The following is a 13,829-nucleotide window of genomic DNA, read 5'->3' as shown; positions in this document are numbered from 1 at the left end:
TGAGGGCTGAGAGAGAGAGAGAGAGAGAGATGAGGAGAGACAGAGGGAGAGGGAGAAAGGAGAGACTGATTAAAAAAAAAAAAAAAAGTGGGCACACTTGCCCTAAAGCTGGAGAAAAGCTGGACTCGAGCAGGGGGCAGGGTGGAGGAGGCTCCGGGAGGGCGGCCTCCGGCTGCGCCACGCAGTCGGATCTTCCCTCCCTCCCGCCCAGCCCCCTCCGCGCCCGCCCAGCCCCCTCCACCCTGCAGGTGGCCCATAGGGCACAAGGTGAGGCAGGACTGGACAGCTCCTGCTTTGATCTCCGGGCTTCAGGTCCCTCTACAGCTGCCCAGCTGCCCTGCTGCCCAGATATCCTCAAACTTTTGCCCACGTCGGAGTCTGCAAAGCGCTCCGACGTGTCCAAAAGTGTTTCCAAACTTGGAAAGGGAGGGGGGAGGCGGGGGGGATGGGGAGGGAGGAGGTATGCAGACAGCGAGTCAGAGTTTCCCCTCGAAAGCCTCAAAAGTGTCCACGTCCTCAAAAAGAATGGAACCAATTTAAGAAGCCAGCCCCGTGGCCACGTCCCTCCCCCACTTCGCTCCCTCCTCTGCGCCCCCGCAGTCTCCTCCCAGTGTGGCTGCCCCGGCCCCCAGCCCCAGCCCTCTCATTGGCGGAGGCGCTTTTGGAGGCACCCTAGGGCCAGGGAAACTTTTGCCATATAAATAGGGCAGATCCCGGCTTTATTATTTTAGCACCACGGCGGCAGGAGGTTTCGGCTAAGTTGGAGGTACTGGCCGCGACTGCATGCCTGCTCCTGCCAGGTGATACCTCCGTCGGTGACCCAGGGGCTCTGCGACACAAGGAGTCTGCATGTCTAAGTGGTAGACATGCTCAGCTTTGTGGATACGCGGACTTTGTTGCTGCTTGCAGTAACTTCGTGCCTAGCAACATGCCAATGTAAGTGCCTTCAGCTTGTTCGGGGAGGTGGGGGAGAGAAGTTAGATGGGTGGACGCCCTGGTCTGAAAAGGGGAAACCTAAACCTCAATTCCTTGCACAGCTTGGAGGGAAGGCTCTCTGGCATGTGGAGAAACGCTTGAATTGATAAGGAACATGGAAAGTACTTTAAAAATGAAAACATGAAGGACTCAACAACTCTCCCTAAAAGTTAGGAACTTTTAACTCAGTAACACAGTTAACTTAATCTGGATCCTCAGTTAGAGAAGCGCACAGGGAGCAGAAGTCTTTTCCCTAAGGATGAGCTAGCTATTAACAACTGACTTGGCGGAAAAAAAAAATACAGGCCTACACCCGTTATGTCCCATAACTATCCTCATACACACATTTTAAGACTTGAGGCCTGCTTTAGAAAGCCCTTTAATTCAATCATACAAAGCTCAACCATTGAACTTATCTTCTGGTCGTCTTGAGGTTGGTCTGGATGATGGTGATGATGGTGGTGGTGGTGGTGATGGTGATACGGCGCCCTCTGGAGGGGGGAACATGAAAGTACAGGGGACCGGGACTTAAGCTAATGGAATCCCAATTTAAGACTCCACAGGTTTGTACAAAATTATTTAATTTCTGGTTGGAGACATTCCCAGTGGCTAGTCAGCATGTCCTGCGAAGGATTCTTCTTGGAGTGGACAACTTCTAGGAAGTAAAATTAGCTTCTCAACACTTTATATGGTAATGGGAAAGGTGAAATTATATTTAACTAAAATTTACTTTACCTTTTGAGTCTTGGAGTTGACCCTAAACCTGTTCCTAGTGATCACCAAACGTTGAGCACAGCAGGTTGGGAAAAACCAACCTTGTCTTGAGACTCAAGGGACAGGATTCTTCTTCCCATGACCTTGGGCTACTCAAACTGGGCCTGTTCCAAAATGTGGAGTGGAGTTAAATGGTCTCCAAGGTCACTTCTTGGTTTGGATTTTATGACCAGTCTTCCACGTCAGGATAGAATGAAGAAAATCAGTCCGTTTTCATCTTAAAAATGGCTGCCTAATTACTACTACTAGACAAAGACGTTCACTTGAGACGGGATGGGGGGGATCAGGCCACACCCAACACTTCAAAAACTTGCTCCGCCCACATGCCACGGTGTCTTCCACTGCATTCTTACTGATGCATTTCTTTGTGTGTGTGTGTGTGTGTGTGTGTGTGTGTGTGTGTGTATACACACTGTGGATACCAAGGAGTAAATTCATTGAACAGATTCACATTACCAAGTTAGTTTTTTTTTTTTTTTTTATGGAACCTGAGAGTGGAAGGGAAGAGATGAGTCCTATAGGAAAAATTGGAAAGCGAACTAGGGAAGTTCGAAGGCACGCATGGCAACTCACCTAATCAACAGCCATCCAGCATCTGTAATAAAGGTTACCAAACACACATTCTTCAAAATGGCTCGCGTCTGAGTAATTAAAAGGGCAAATTTCCAAAATTTTAAGGGGTCTTATTAATCAAATGGAGCCTAATTATTCTTCCTATTGATGGACACAATGAAGTAAACATATCACTTTTCTAATTTAACAGTAATTCTCATAAATTGCCCTTAAATGCCAGTGCCGGATATCGCCCACTCTCCTGAATTGTGACTGTTGCAAGAGATGTTCTCACTTCAAATGACACACTTCTTGGCCACCCAACTAAAGCAATTTTTAGGGGTGATTCATTCTATTGGAAGCTTAGCCACACTTGTATCCCATATTAACCCATAATTTTTATACTGTAGAAATGAAAGTCAGTCTTTAAAGACTGAAAAGTAGTAATGACAAAGGGAGGAATATTACTTTACTTTGTTTTTCCCATTATATTTCAAGCTCTTTAATCCACAATTTTTCCACAAAGTAACCCTTTTCTCAGAGACAAAAGTGATACATGTTAGGAAAATGGCATTGCCGAATTTAAGTGGACTAATTTAAAGCCAAAACTCGGATGTCTGAATTAATCCATTTTCATAGTTAGTAATGTACAAATTAGACCTTTAAAAAAAGACATTAAAAATGGTAAAAACTTATTGAACTACTAAGTGACGTTAATGTTTTATAAAAGACAAAGTCTGCTTTAGCTAACAAACTTTCCTAAATTTTCTGTTTTAGACATTTATATATTAAAAATGATCTAAACAATAAATTATTTCCTACTCCATCCACTGGTCTTGTCTTACAGTCAGTGATTCATCTGTGCAATTTCCAGCCTAATTGCTAAGCATTAGAAATATCCTTCAGACACATGAATATTTCACAGCATTTATAAAATAGTAAATAATTAACAATTTCATTCAAAATATATTTACATATTAATATAGCAAACAAATCACCCTGCTGATCCCTGCCATATCTTTTGACCTGCATAATTTCCAAGTCATTATAATATTCTTAATAAAAAATATAATTGGCCCTTTAATTAGGTAACTGAATTTTGTAAACTTGTGTATCTATTTGGCAATTACTGTTAATGATCAATGAAATTATACTACTAATAATTTTCTACTTTTCTCTTTTATCTACAGCTTTACAAGAGGTTAGTAAAATTATATTTATAAAAAAATTATCTACTTTGATTTCCTTGGTCATAGTGATTGCTTCTCTGGGAAGGGAAGGTGAAGCTACCCTGGTATTGACTAACCCAGCTTCCAAAGAAAACCATGAGGTATTATGGGAGTCAATCCCTTTTTGGCTTCCAGAGTAAGTGCCCACCCCATTTTCCAAAATGGGTGGTGCTTCTGCATAAGGGTAGTTTCATAAAATACCCATGAGAAATAGAAAGAGTAAATAATCCAGTTTAAGTTTGGGTTTTAGCATTAGCTACTACAAAGCATAAGACTTCACTGAGCTACAGAATTTTTCATTTCTTTTCAAAATAATTATGAGCAAATTCTTTGTGAATTGAACTTGCAGCAGTATTATAGATAAGTATACGAATTTGTTTTTGTACATAATACATTTTATTTAACGTATTGGTAAAATTTTACATTGTATTTTGAGAGTAGATTAATAGTAAATGGATATATAATGCAATCTGTAGATATAATTGTTTTTAAAATATATATGTATATATAGTTCTCATAATAATCTTTTACTTATTCTTTTCTTTTCTAGGGAACTGCAAAAAAGGTAAGAGTCCAATATTTCTCCATAAATATCTGAGATTATCAAGATACCTTAGTTTAACTAAATTTAAAGTAATCTATAAAAGGAAAATACTTTGTCAAGATTTTGCCCACATGAATATGCATTAGTTGAAACATAAAATAGCTTTGATGTTTAAGGTAATAAAGTTTTATTACCTTTCAAAATCATCTCTAATTATATTTATGTTATACAAACTGGTTATTTACATACTACAGAAAAAAAAGACTTTTTCCTGAAGATTGAATGGTATTATGTTAATTAAAGGTAGTAAACAAAAGTTATTTTAAAGAACTTTGACTACACAAATATGCTGTTAAACTGTAACAAAATGGTCATCTTATCTATAGTAATCATCTTATTAAAAATACTATGCTTAATATTGGCCTAATTACTAGAGACTATAGCAGCCTCCAGTTCTTCAGTTTTTTAAAAAATTACATATAATTATAATAAAAGCAATATACTCTTATCTATTGTATTGTGACAATTTTTAGCTACTATCTAATAATGTTGGGCTTAGGTCAGACTTACCAACTAATTATTATCCATAATGGCTTGTTTCTTTGCTGGAAATTATTTAGATACCTATTATTTTGCCGTTTGCATCTTCCTTGTAGGGCCCAACTGGAGATAGAGGACCACGTGGAGAAAGGGTACGTAATTTTTGAACTACTAAATGGCTTTAGCCCATATTGGAAAAACCACATATTAGAAACTAAAGGAGACTAACAATTCATTAGAATATTATGTATCCAGATAATTGTGCCACCTTTTAAATAGGAAATGCCCTGCCGAAAGGGTGAATGAGCATTATTATATATAATCAATATTCTTTTTAGGTCAACATTATCCTTTAAAAAGAAAAACTATTACAGACAGCCATATTCTTTGTATGGTCTTTCTTTCTTTGTTTTTAATAGATCTGCCCGACACATACATAATGGCAATGTATCTACGCACCACCACACAGTCCTCTTTTTAATATGTTCTGTTTGCTTTTGAAGTAAGATCTCTTCTATGGCTTGGGAATAATAATAAAGTGATAGTCAGTAACATGTTTCTCTATCTAAATTCATACATGTACAAGTCAGCCTTACATTTTATTTGTGGCTTTCTTAGATCTCCCTGAAATGCTTACTTGACATTTATAATAACTACAAGATTTTGCATTATAGGATACTTTCGTTAAGACATAAATGCTGATATCTTGTATCTGTCCTGAAGTGCAGATTTACATGTATTCCACTCAAACAATTTATTAGAGATAAATTATTCCAGTTAATTACCTTAACAACTTAAATTGTATTCATAATAGGAAATCTTCAAGATTTTCTATATTCTGACAAAATGACTATCAATTAATCTACTATTCACATTTAACATACCAAATTGCTTGAATGCCTTCATCAAAATCAGAAATCAGCCATCAACAAACATAGTATATTTTTGTGCATTATGAAAAATGAAGGGCATACACTTTAGCTATAATTTCTATCTTCGTTTGAATACTGGACCTCCGCTTCAAATTAATATTCCATGACTAAGATATTCCTTTAGGAAAACTACCTGCTGTTACTAAAGTTTATTCTAAAGTTTGTTCTAAGACAGACCCATACCTAAGTACATTTCAGTGAATGATAAATACAGTGTATTAAATTTCCACCCTTCATGTACATTGAAAAGTCTGAACAACTACTTTTACCTTATGTATTCTTAGGTCTCCTTTTCATTTACTGCATAGGTTTCCATGGAACCTGTCTAATCCTACTTTAATTTACTCTATACACAACAGGGTCCACCAGGCCCCCCAGGCAAAGATGGTGAAGATGGTACCAATGGCCCTCCTGGTCCACCTGGCCCTCCTGGCCCCCCTGGTCTTGGCGGGGTAAGGTGTCTTAAGTACTTTTTACTTTTTATAACTTAGTTTCTTATACTTCTGTTGGAAGAAGGCTTATTATAGAATTTATTTTTAGCAATTAAGGGAAAGTCTGCTCTTTGGAAATTAGTATATTTTATTTCATTTCTTGGGTTTCTTCATTCAAGTTTCTGCTTTGCCTGTTCTCTTTGTGAACTCTTGTCAATTATAGGACTGGTCTTTGTGTTCACTGAAGGTAGCTGCAGCCATCAGCGCCATTATTTAATTTGGGGATTTAATATCTTTTTTCAGTAAGGCACAAATAAGAGGTGTTGCATTATTAAAAAGTTTGATTAGATTGAATTACATAAGTGAAATCCCTGATCTTAAGCAATTTCACAAACATCCTACCCTTTTTTATTCTTCTTGGCTTGAAGTCTGCTGAACCAACATTCAAAGTGGTTTTAGGTTTAATTTGCTTGAAACTAATTTGAGAAAAGTACATTTCCCTTTTTCATTAATATCTTCTTTTAGCTTTATGTCTTTAACAATGGTATGAGTGCCAAATGGCCTCACTGCAGGAAGGAAAACATATTTGCTTAATTGGTTAGCACTATGAATCAGAAGCCTGATTCTAATACCCAACTGTATGCCAGTAAAATAAGACCTTTCTCCCCAAAGATCTTATTATGATTGCTTATCTACTGAGTACATTAAAAAGCACCTTCTTTAATAGAGCTACCACTCTAAAAGAGATCTTTAACAGTAAAGTTATTACTGTGAACTATTTGTTAAAAGTTTAATCTTCCAAGGGGCATTTTAATTTAATTTTCCTCTAAACTTGAAAACTTTTTATATCCTTTCTGAAACTCCAGCAAGAAAAAGGTCTTTCAGTTATTTTTTGTGAGTTTTGTAGGAAAGGGCAACAGGTGAAAATGCAAAGGTGTCCTCTTGATCTCTGCTTAATTTATTCATGGCTCTAGGACACTTTAAAAGTTTAGGAAGCTTCCCTTTCTCACTGCAGATGTAGGTAAGGGTTAGGGGCAAATAAACTGAGTTAACAGAGCAGAAGAGAAGTATGAAAAATAAGACAGGAAGGCTCTGAACTTCAGACTAGGTGTGGACTCTATTTTAAACTTATATTTCTCCTGAGTTTTTAGAAATCTATTTTCAGTTTGGAATTGTAAACTAATTATAGCAACAACAACAAAAAAACTTTACAAGTAGAATAGAAAAAATGAGCTGCATGACCAGTAAATATATATTTACACATGTACTTTTTTTTTCCACCCTTCTAGCACTTTGCTGCTCAGTATGATGGAAAAGGAGTTGGAATGGGCCCTGGACCAATGGTATGCTTATCTCTTTTTGTCTTGGCAAAAATATATACTATTTAGAATTTATTTTATGGTAAATTTTGCAGTGCCATACATTTAGCTACTTAGGTAAACATTCAAACCTTAGATCAAATAAAAACAATGATTCTTTCTGTATTTAAATATGTCAAAACCCAAGCCTAGGTTAAATGTCAATTTTCTCTACAAACAAGCCTCATTAAAATAGATTAACCAATACATTTTTTAAAAATAACATAGCTCAAATAAAATAAAATAAGTGAGATATTTATGTCCAAGAAATAATCGTTGGATGTCATAACCATAACTTAGGCAAGTCAATTTCATTCAAAATATTAAAATTTCAATTCACTTTTTTTTACATTTCTTAACATTGTTTAGAATATTAAGCAACACTTAGAAATATAGAGCAATTTATTTCTTAAGTTCCCTGAACTTGGTGGAAAGGATCAACAAGTTCTAATCTGGTTCATTTATTTTATGACTAGAGACTTCAATCCCTTTTCCCAAGGTCATGCAGAACTAGAATTAACCACCAGGCAAGATGTAAGGTAGCCAACAATAGCGTGGCTCATGTTCCTAGTTCTCATATATAATGTTCATTTAATCACAAGAGTTTTATCAGAGGCATTCAATGGACTCTTAATGGTAGTATGCATTTGGAGAGATAGCCATGAATGAATGACAGATTCTGACTCTCCCTCAAGGAGTTGACAATGTTAGAATTTTTTCTTTTTTCTCCATTTTGATTAAAAAAAAAAAACCCTATTGTTAGAATATCAATGACAAATTGATGTAGAAGACAATATGAGTAAAATTTAGCCCTTCTATCACTCAGCACAAAATATGGGAACATATCCTATCATTTGAGTAAAAGTTTATAAAAATTCCATAGGAGCTTATGTTGGTGACGGTGACCTTTTAAACGAATGAAGCCTCTACCAAATATTAGTGAGATGTGTTAGGCAAAAAACTGATATGATCATGCAAAATGTATACTATATATATATATGCAAATGAGGGGGAAATTACCAGCAGTAAAAAATATTAGTTTGATTAAGCATTGCAGAATTTAATACACATAGATACACACACAATTTGGTGATTCCAATTACTTGTTTCCAAAGATATTTATCTGCGCAAAGTGAGTATGGTCTTTAAAATATAAATCTTACCTGGACCACGCATTCAGTGCTCTATATTCAAAAGATATTCTACTGGAACTAATGGTCCGCAATAAGCTAATATACTATAAGGGCAAGATAATATTTTCTGTAAATTAAAATCTGACTTGAGAAATAATGTACCTTTAATTGATGTTTTCCAATTTCATGATTTTTCCTGGTAATTTAGAATGCTCATATCTTAAATGAATATGTATGTGGGGGGGGTTCTTTTGGCTTTGTTTGTATTAGATGTATGAAATTAGCTGTTTCTGCTAATGCTGGACATTAGTTAGTTGTGAAGCAGTACCTATTTCTCAAGAAGAAGCAAAGGGGGAAATAAAATAAAGTGACTGTGGATGTCATTTTAAAACCAAAAGCACATATCAACTGGGAAAATTAATATGAATTTCAGATTCCCCTGTCTTTGGAAAATCTCTCTGGGGGGCATAAAGCAGAGTATTTTACTTTTAAATATCAGTGAAATATAATTGAAGCTTGCACATCCACACACATGCTCAGACATATGTAATCAACAGATATGTGTTTCACAAAAAGGGAAGATAGGCAGCAATAAAGCATTAAAATAATTTTCCATGTTGGAAAATCAATAACTCTAAAACCCCACAGGGTTCTTTTCTGAATTAATGAGTAATCATAGTGTGTCTCACAGTCCCTACAAAATAAACTACCTTTTATGTAAATGAAATTGTTGCAAATACATGGAAAAATGAATAAATACAATATTAAAAATTTATGATGGCAAAGGAAATTATTTGAATGTATATCTAAAAATTATTTTTATTGAAGAGAGACAGCTTCTTTTAATGTTGAAGCCAATTTCCAAAACCAAACAAATAATTCCTATAATTAAAATAATGTGCATTTTAAATAACATTTATAGGGTTTCACTATAGGCATTAATATAGTGGGGCCATTTGACTGAAGAGTCCCCTCAGTTGATCTGTCATAAACAAATTGCTCAAGACATGCACGAGAAATATTTTCAGCATTATGAGGGATGGGTCTCATAGATGAGCTCATCCAGGCATTGATTACTGCAAAGGGGGGTCAAGAGTATGTATTCAGCTTGCAAACCAGTAACATTCTGTTTTACCTTCTTTTGGTATTACAGAATAAAGAACAACGGGGAAACAATCTGCTGTCATTTGGGCCATATTTTCAATACTAATATCATAGGCTGGACTCTTCTAGTAGGCTGTTTCAATAATATTTCATTGTTCCTTCACCCCTCATTACATCCACTTTCCTTTGACATTTTCATCAGTCACCAACAGCCCTTAAAGGAGCTATAAGGTTATAACACACTTCCCTGTAATCATTAAGAAGGACTTTTGATCCTTTTCAATTTATGCCCCTTGTGGCAATAAAAATATCAATTTCTTAGCTAAGTATGACATTGGAAGATGACATATGATCAAGGGAATCTAAATGAAATTCTTTGTCAGCTGATAGAAGGCAATCATACATTCTGTACTTGTGCAAAGACCAATTCACTTCGTTGAATCAGAACAACCTCAATATGCACAATTGTGCACAATTTTAAGGGAACTATGACCATCCTATCCAGAGCTCATTGAGTTTCACTAATTCAGGTTGAGAGAAAAGGAGAATCAAAGGGAGAGAAAGTGGGGAAAACATGGGTTCTTTGGAAAGAACAAAAACTATGAAATAAAAACTGGACAGTTCTGTTCTTTTGTCTATCACAAAATATCTGTGGCACAGTAGTGTCTTAGCTAATTCATCCAAGGCCATGACAACTTATCAGTGCTAACCATATCTGTCATCTTTATAGGGTTTAATGGGACCTAGAGGCCCTCCAGGTGCAGCTGGAGCCCCTGTAAGTATTGAAAGCTCATAATCTTTCTTCTACAAAAAAGAGAGAATTAAAAAAATAAAGTTTGGAATGTTACTTTTATTTTTGTTCTTTTAGGGCCCTCAAGGTTTCCAAGGACCTGCTGGTGAGCCTGGTGAACCTGGTCAGACTGTGAGTACATTTTTGTGATAAATTTTTTTTCAGGAAATTTGGACATATTCCCTTAACTAAATAATGAGTCTCCTCTTTCCTTAGGGTCCTGCAGGTGCTCGTGGTCCACCTGGTGCTCCTGGCAAGGCTGGTGAGGATGTAAGTGCTTACCTGAAGGACTTCCAAAACACCATTTAAATACCCCAGATCTAAATTTAATATTCTTCCAAAATATGCTTGACATAACTCTCCTCATATGGGAAATATTATTGTTAATGAAATATTAATTAACTTGCTTGTATTTAGGGAAATATAATTGTTAATTAAAGAAGTACTTGAATTCACATTTTTATGTGATACCTTTCTCTTCTATTGTGAAAAACCAAGATGCCCCTACTTTTGTCTGATGGTTTACCAAGTTGAGGTTGACCCTATGATGCTTTCATGTTTTAGGGTCACCCTGGAAAACCTGGACGACCTGGTGAGAGAGGAGTTGTTGGACCACAGGTGAGACTTTTTACAACAGTGTATAATCCAAATGTCAGAGGTCTCACAGATAAGATAGTTGCTCAGGCAAACATCCATCTAAATAGTACTGTAGACATTACTTATGCTTGTCACACTACTTAAAGGCATCTGACAGAACCTGGGAAAGAATGCATACATTTCTATTAATGCAAATAATGTAATATAATGGTAACAAGCCTGCATAAGCAAGAAAACTGTTTTCCACAAATAACATAGTCTTAGCTATTCATGTTAGAGCTAGTTGTGGCTCTGTGCTTTAAAACATTATAGCCTTTGATTCCAAGCTTGAACTTAAGTGAGAATTTCTTGGGAAGGAGGGAGTCATTGTCCTTTCATTTGTGCCAAAAATATTATTCATATTCTTCTGTGTTTCTTTCTAAGGGTGCTCGTGGTTTCCCTGGAACTCCTGGACTTCCTGGCTTCAAGGGCATTAGGGTGAGCACATTCTTTGCCCAGATGAGAAAAAAATGCTGATTATTTGGGTTGGGGTGGGGGTGGGGGGTTCAATTGTATTTAAACTCCTGGATGACACATTCTTGCTTCCACATTCTGGGAGTTTGTTTAGGTGACTTACCTGGTGCCCTGGATCCAGCTCACCTGGAGCTGGAGCACTGGAGTCCATCCTAAGAAAGCAATCACAGGATTCGCCAGGGAGATATTTATTGCAAAGATAGAAGATTTTGATTTGAGAAAGCACTATAAATGGGATAGCATTTAATAATAAGGATTGCCTTTCAGGGACACAATGGTCTGGATGGATTGAAGGGACAGCCTGGTGCTCAAGGTGTGAAGGTAAATATTGAATTAGAAAGTTTGTAAACAACTTATTAAAATTCCCCATCCTAGCAACAAAAAGTATATTTATGCTGAGGACTACCCAAATTGTAAATGGTATCTTGTCTCCTCTTCTGTGTTTCAACCCCCTCAATGGTGTGGACTATGAGATTCTATGACAAAAGGCCAATTATTAATGTTTATTTAGTTAAATATCTATTAAACAGTTGAGATAAAAATAATGTCAATAGTTTCTTCCTCCATTTCCTTTCCTCTTCCTATAATCTCAATCGATCTCTGCAACCAAAATAAAAGTAAATAAACATATAATCAGATATTAGAACATCACGTGTTATTTTAAACTGTAAATTATCCTTTGCCATGCACTAATTAGATAGGTACATTCATGTCACAATACACTTTTCAACCTCTTTCCTGTGATTTATCTGTGCACACTCAAAAAATTTTTAATTAGGTAATTAAAGTCTCAGAAGTGTGTTATCTCTTGGCTAGGCTCTTCTCTGACAGCGTTTTCAACTATAAAATGTTCTCTTTCCTATTAAGGAGATAATGTGATATTAAAGTGAATACCAACGTAATTACAAATTAATGAGTAACGAATACTAGCGGGACTAGAAATGAACATGAATATGGAGAATCTGTTCTAACTTTCCAGCTGCCACACAAATGGATAAGGTCAAACTCATTCTCCCAGGGGCCCAATATAACAGCTCAGACTACTAATCACAGTATCATAAAGTGTTAGGGCTGCAAGGAGCTTTGTAGACTCCCTCATTTTTTGCAGAAGAGGGAAACTGAGGCTTGACAAGAGCTAGTGACTCTCCCAAAGTCACACATCTAGTGGCTGGAAGGGCACATGCTAAAACTCCTGGTGCTCACTTCAGGGCTTATTCATAACTAACTTGCTTCAGGTAGAATCCTACAAATGAAGGTCCTTAATGGTCTCATATAGCATGTTTTTTCCATATCTAAATCAGATTATACTGAAGGAAAGTTCTTTACATATGCCATAGGATTAAATCACCTACCACTTCCACTGCCACCATGGACATTACCAGGGATAAAAATATAGATCGGAAATAAGTATTGCAGCTCTAAAAAATATTATGAAGCTTCAAATTGTCTTGCATATTTTATGAAAATGGTAAGGTTGAGTGTTCAAAATAATTTTAAAGAGGATAAATATGATTATACTGCCATCTCTTTTTTATATTATCATGCCAAACAAATAAGCCTAGTCTAAATGATGTTCAGTATATGAAGAGAAAAATGGGACTAAGGAAATAACCACATTTCCTTAGTACCGTGACATTTGGTATGTTTAAATAAAAACTTGTATTTTAGCAAATTTTAAAAACACACATGTGGGAGATAATTGAGAAACAATCTTTATGTGTAAAAAACATTAAAAATTATGTGAATGGTTCAAATTGAAATAATAGGGTAAAATTGCACAATCAAGATATATATATATATATATATATATATATATATATATATATATATATTCTGACATATATATATCAGAAACTCAATCTTTCTTCTCAACACAGGGTGAACCTGGTGCCCCAGGTGAAAATGGAACTCCAGGTCAAGCAGTAAGTATTTATTACTTTATTGTAAATCTAAAGGTATTGTGCTCTTTGTGAACTAGAACTTCCTTGAAGTTTTTGCTAGTTACCCTTTCCCTCAGCACTGTATTCTTTGATATGTTTCTAATCTGCATACTTAATCAAACTATACTCCCTTTTAGTTGGTATTAGAATAAGACCTATTAATTTTTAGTGGATTTTTGTGTGTGTTAGAAAATGAACAAGGCAAATGATGCCTATGACTTTTTAAAGATTAGCATTTTACTAAAAAGATTTTTGCTTCTAGGGAGCCCGTGGGCTTCCTGGTGAGAGAGGACGTGTCGGTGCCCCTGGCCCAGCTGTAAGTATCCCATTTTTGTTTGTTTTTACCCTTTTTAAAAATAATCTTCTAATGGCTGCCCTTTAACTTTTCTATTGACTCTTTTTCTTATTTTCTTCATA

The 13,829-nt window shown here is 36.0% G+C and overlaps 1 protein-coding gene across 1 annotated transcript in view; it reads left to right on the top strand.

The window, feature by feature from the left end:
- The first annotated feature begins 719 nt into the window (after positions 1–719).
- Col1a2 (collagen type I alpha 2 chain) overlaps positions 720–13,829 on the top strand; it is a 35,177-nt gene continuing 22,067 nt past the window's right edge. Inside the window, exons 1-14 of the mRNA XM_046426378.2 lie at positions 720–936; positions 3,492–3,502; positions 4,081–4,095; positions 4,731–4,766; positions 5,906–5,998; positions 7,267–7,320; positions 10,303–10,347; positions 10,441–10,494; positions 10,579–10,632; positions 10,927–10,980; positions 11,383–11,436; positions 11,740–11,793; positions 13,350–13,394; positions 13,675–13,728. Of these exons, the coding sequence (XP_046282334.1) occupies positions 867–936; positions 3,492–3,502; positions 4,081–4,095; positions 4,731–4,766; positions 5,906–5,998; positions 7,267–7,320; positions 10,303–10,347; positions 10,441–10,494; positions 10,579–10,632; positions 10,927–10,980; positions 11,383–11,436; positions 11,740–11,793; positions 13,350–13,394; positions 13,675–13,728 (693 nt within the window). The 5' untranslated portion in view covers positions 720–866. The remainder of the gene's footprint in view (positions 937–3,491; positions 3,503–4,080; positions 4,096–4,730; positions 4,767–5,905; positions 5,999–7,266; positions 7,321–10,302; positions 10,348–10,440; positions 10,495–10,578; positions 10,633–10,926; positions 10,981–11,382; positions 11,437–11,739; positions 11,794–13,349; positions 13,395–13,674; positions 13,729–13,829) is intronic.

Source organism: Marmota monax, unplaced genomic scaffold (assembly GCF_021218885.2).
Source record: "Marmota monax isolate L192 unplaced genomic scaffold, Marmota_monax_Labrador192_F-V1.1 WCK01_AAM20220418_F8-fsc00321, whole genome shotgun sequence".
Classification (NCBI taxonomy): Eukaryota; Metazoa; Chordata; class Mammalia; order Rodentia; family Sciuridae; genus Marmota; species Marmota monax.
This window is presented reverse-complemented; position numbering and strand designations above follow the sequence as displayed.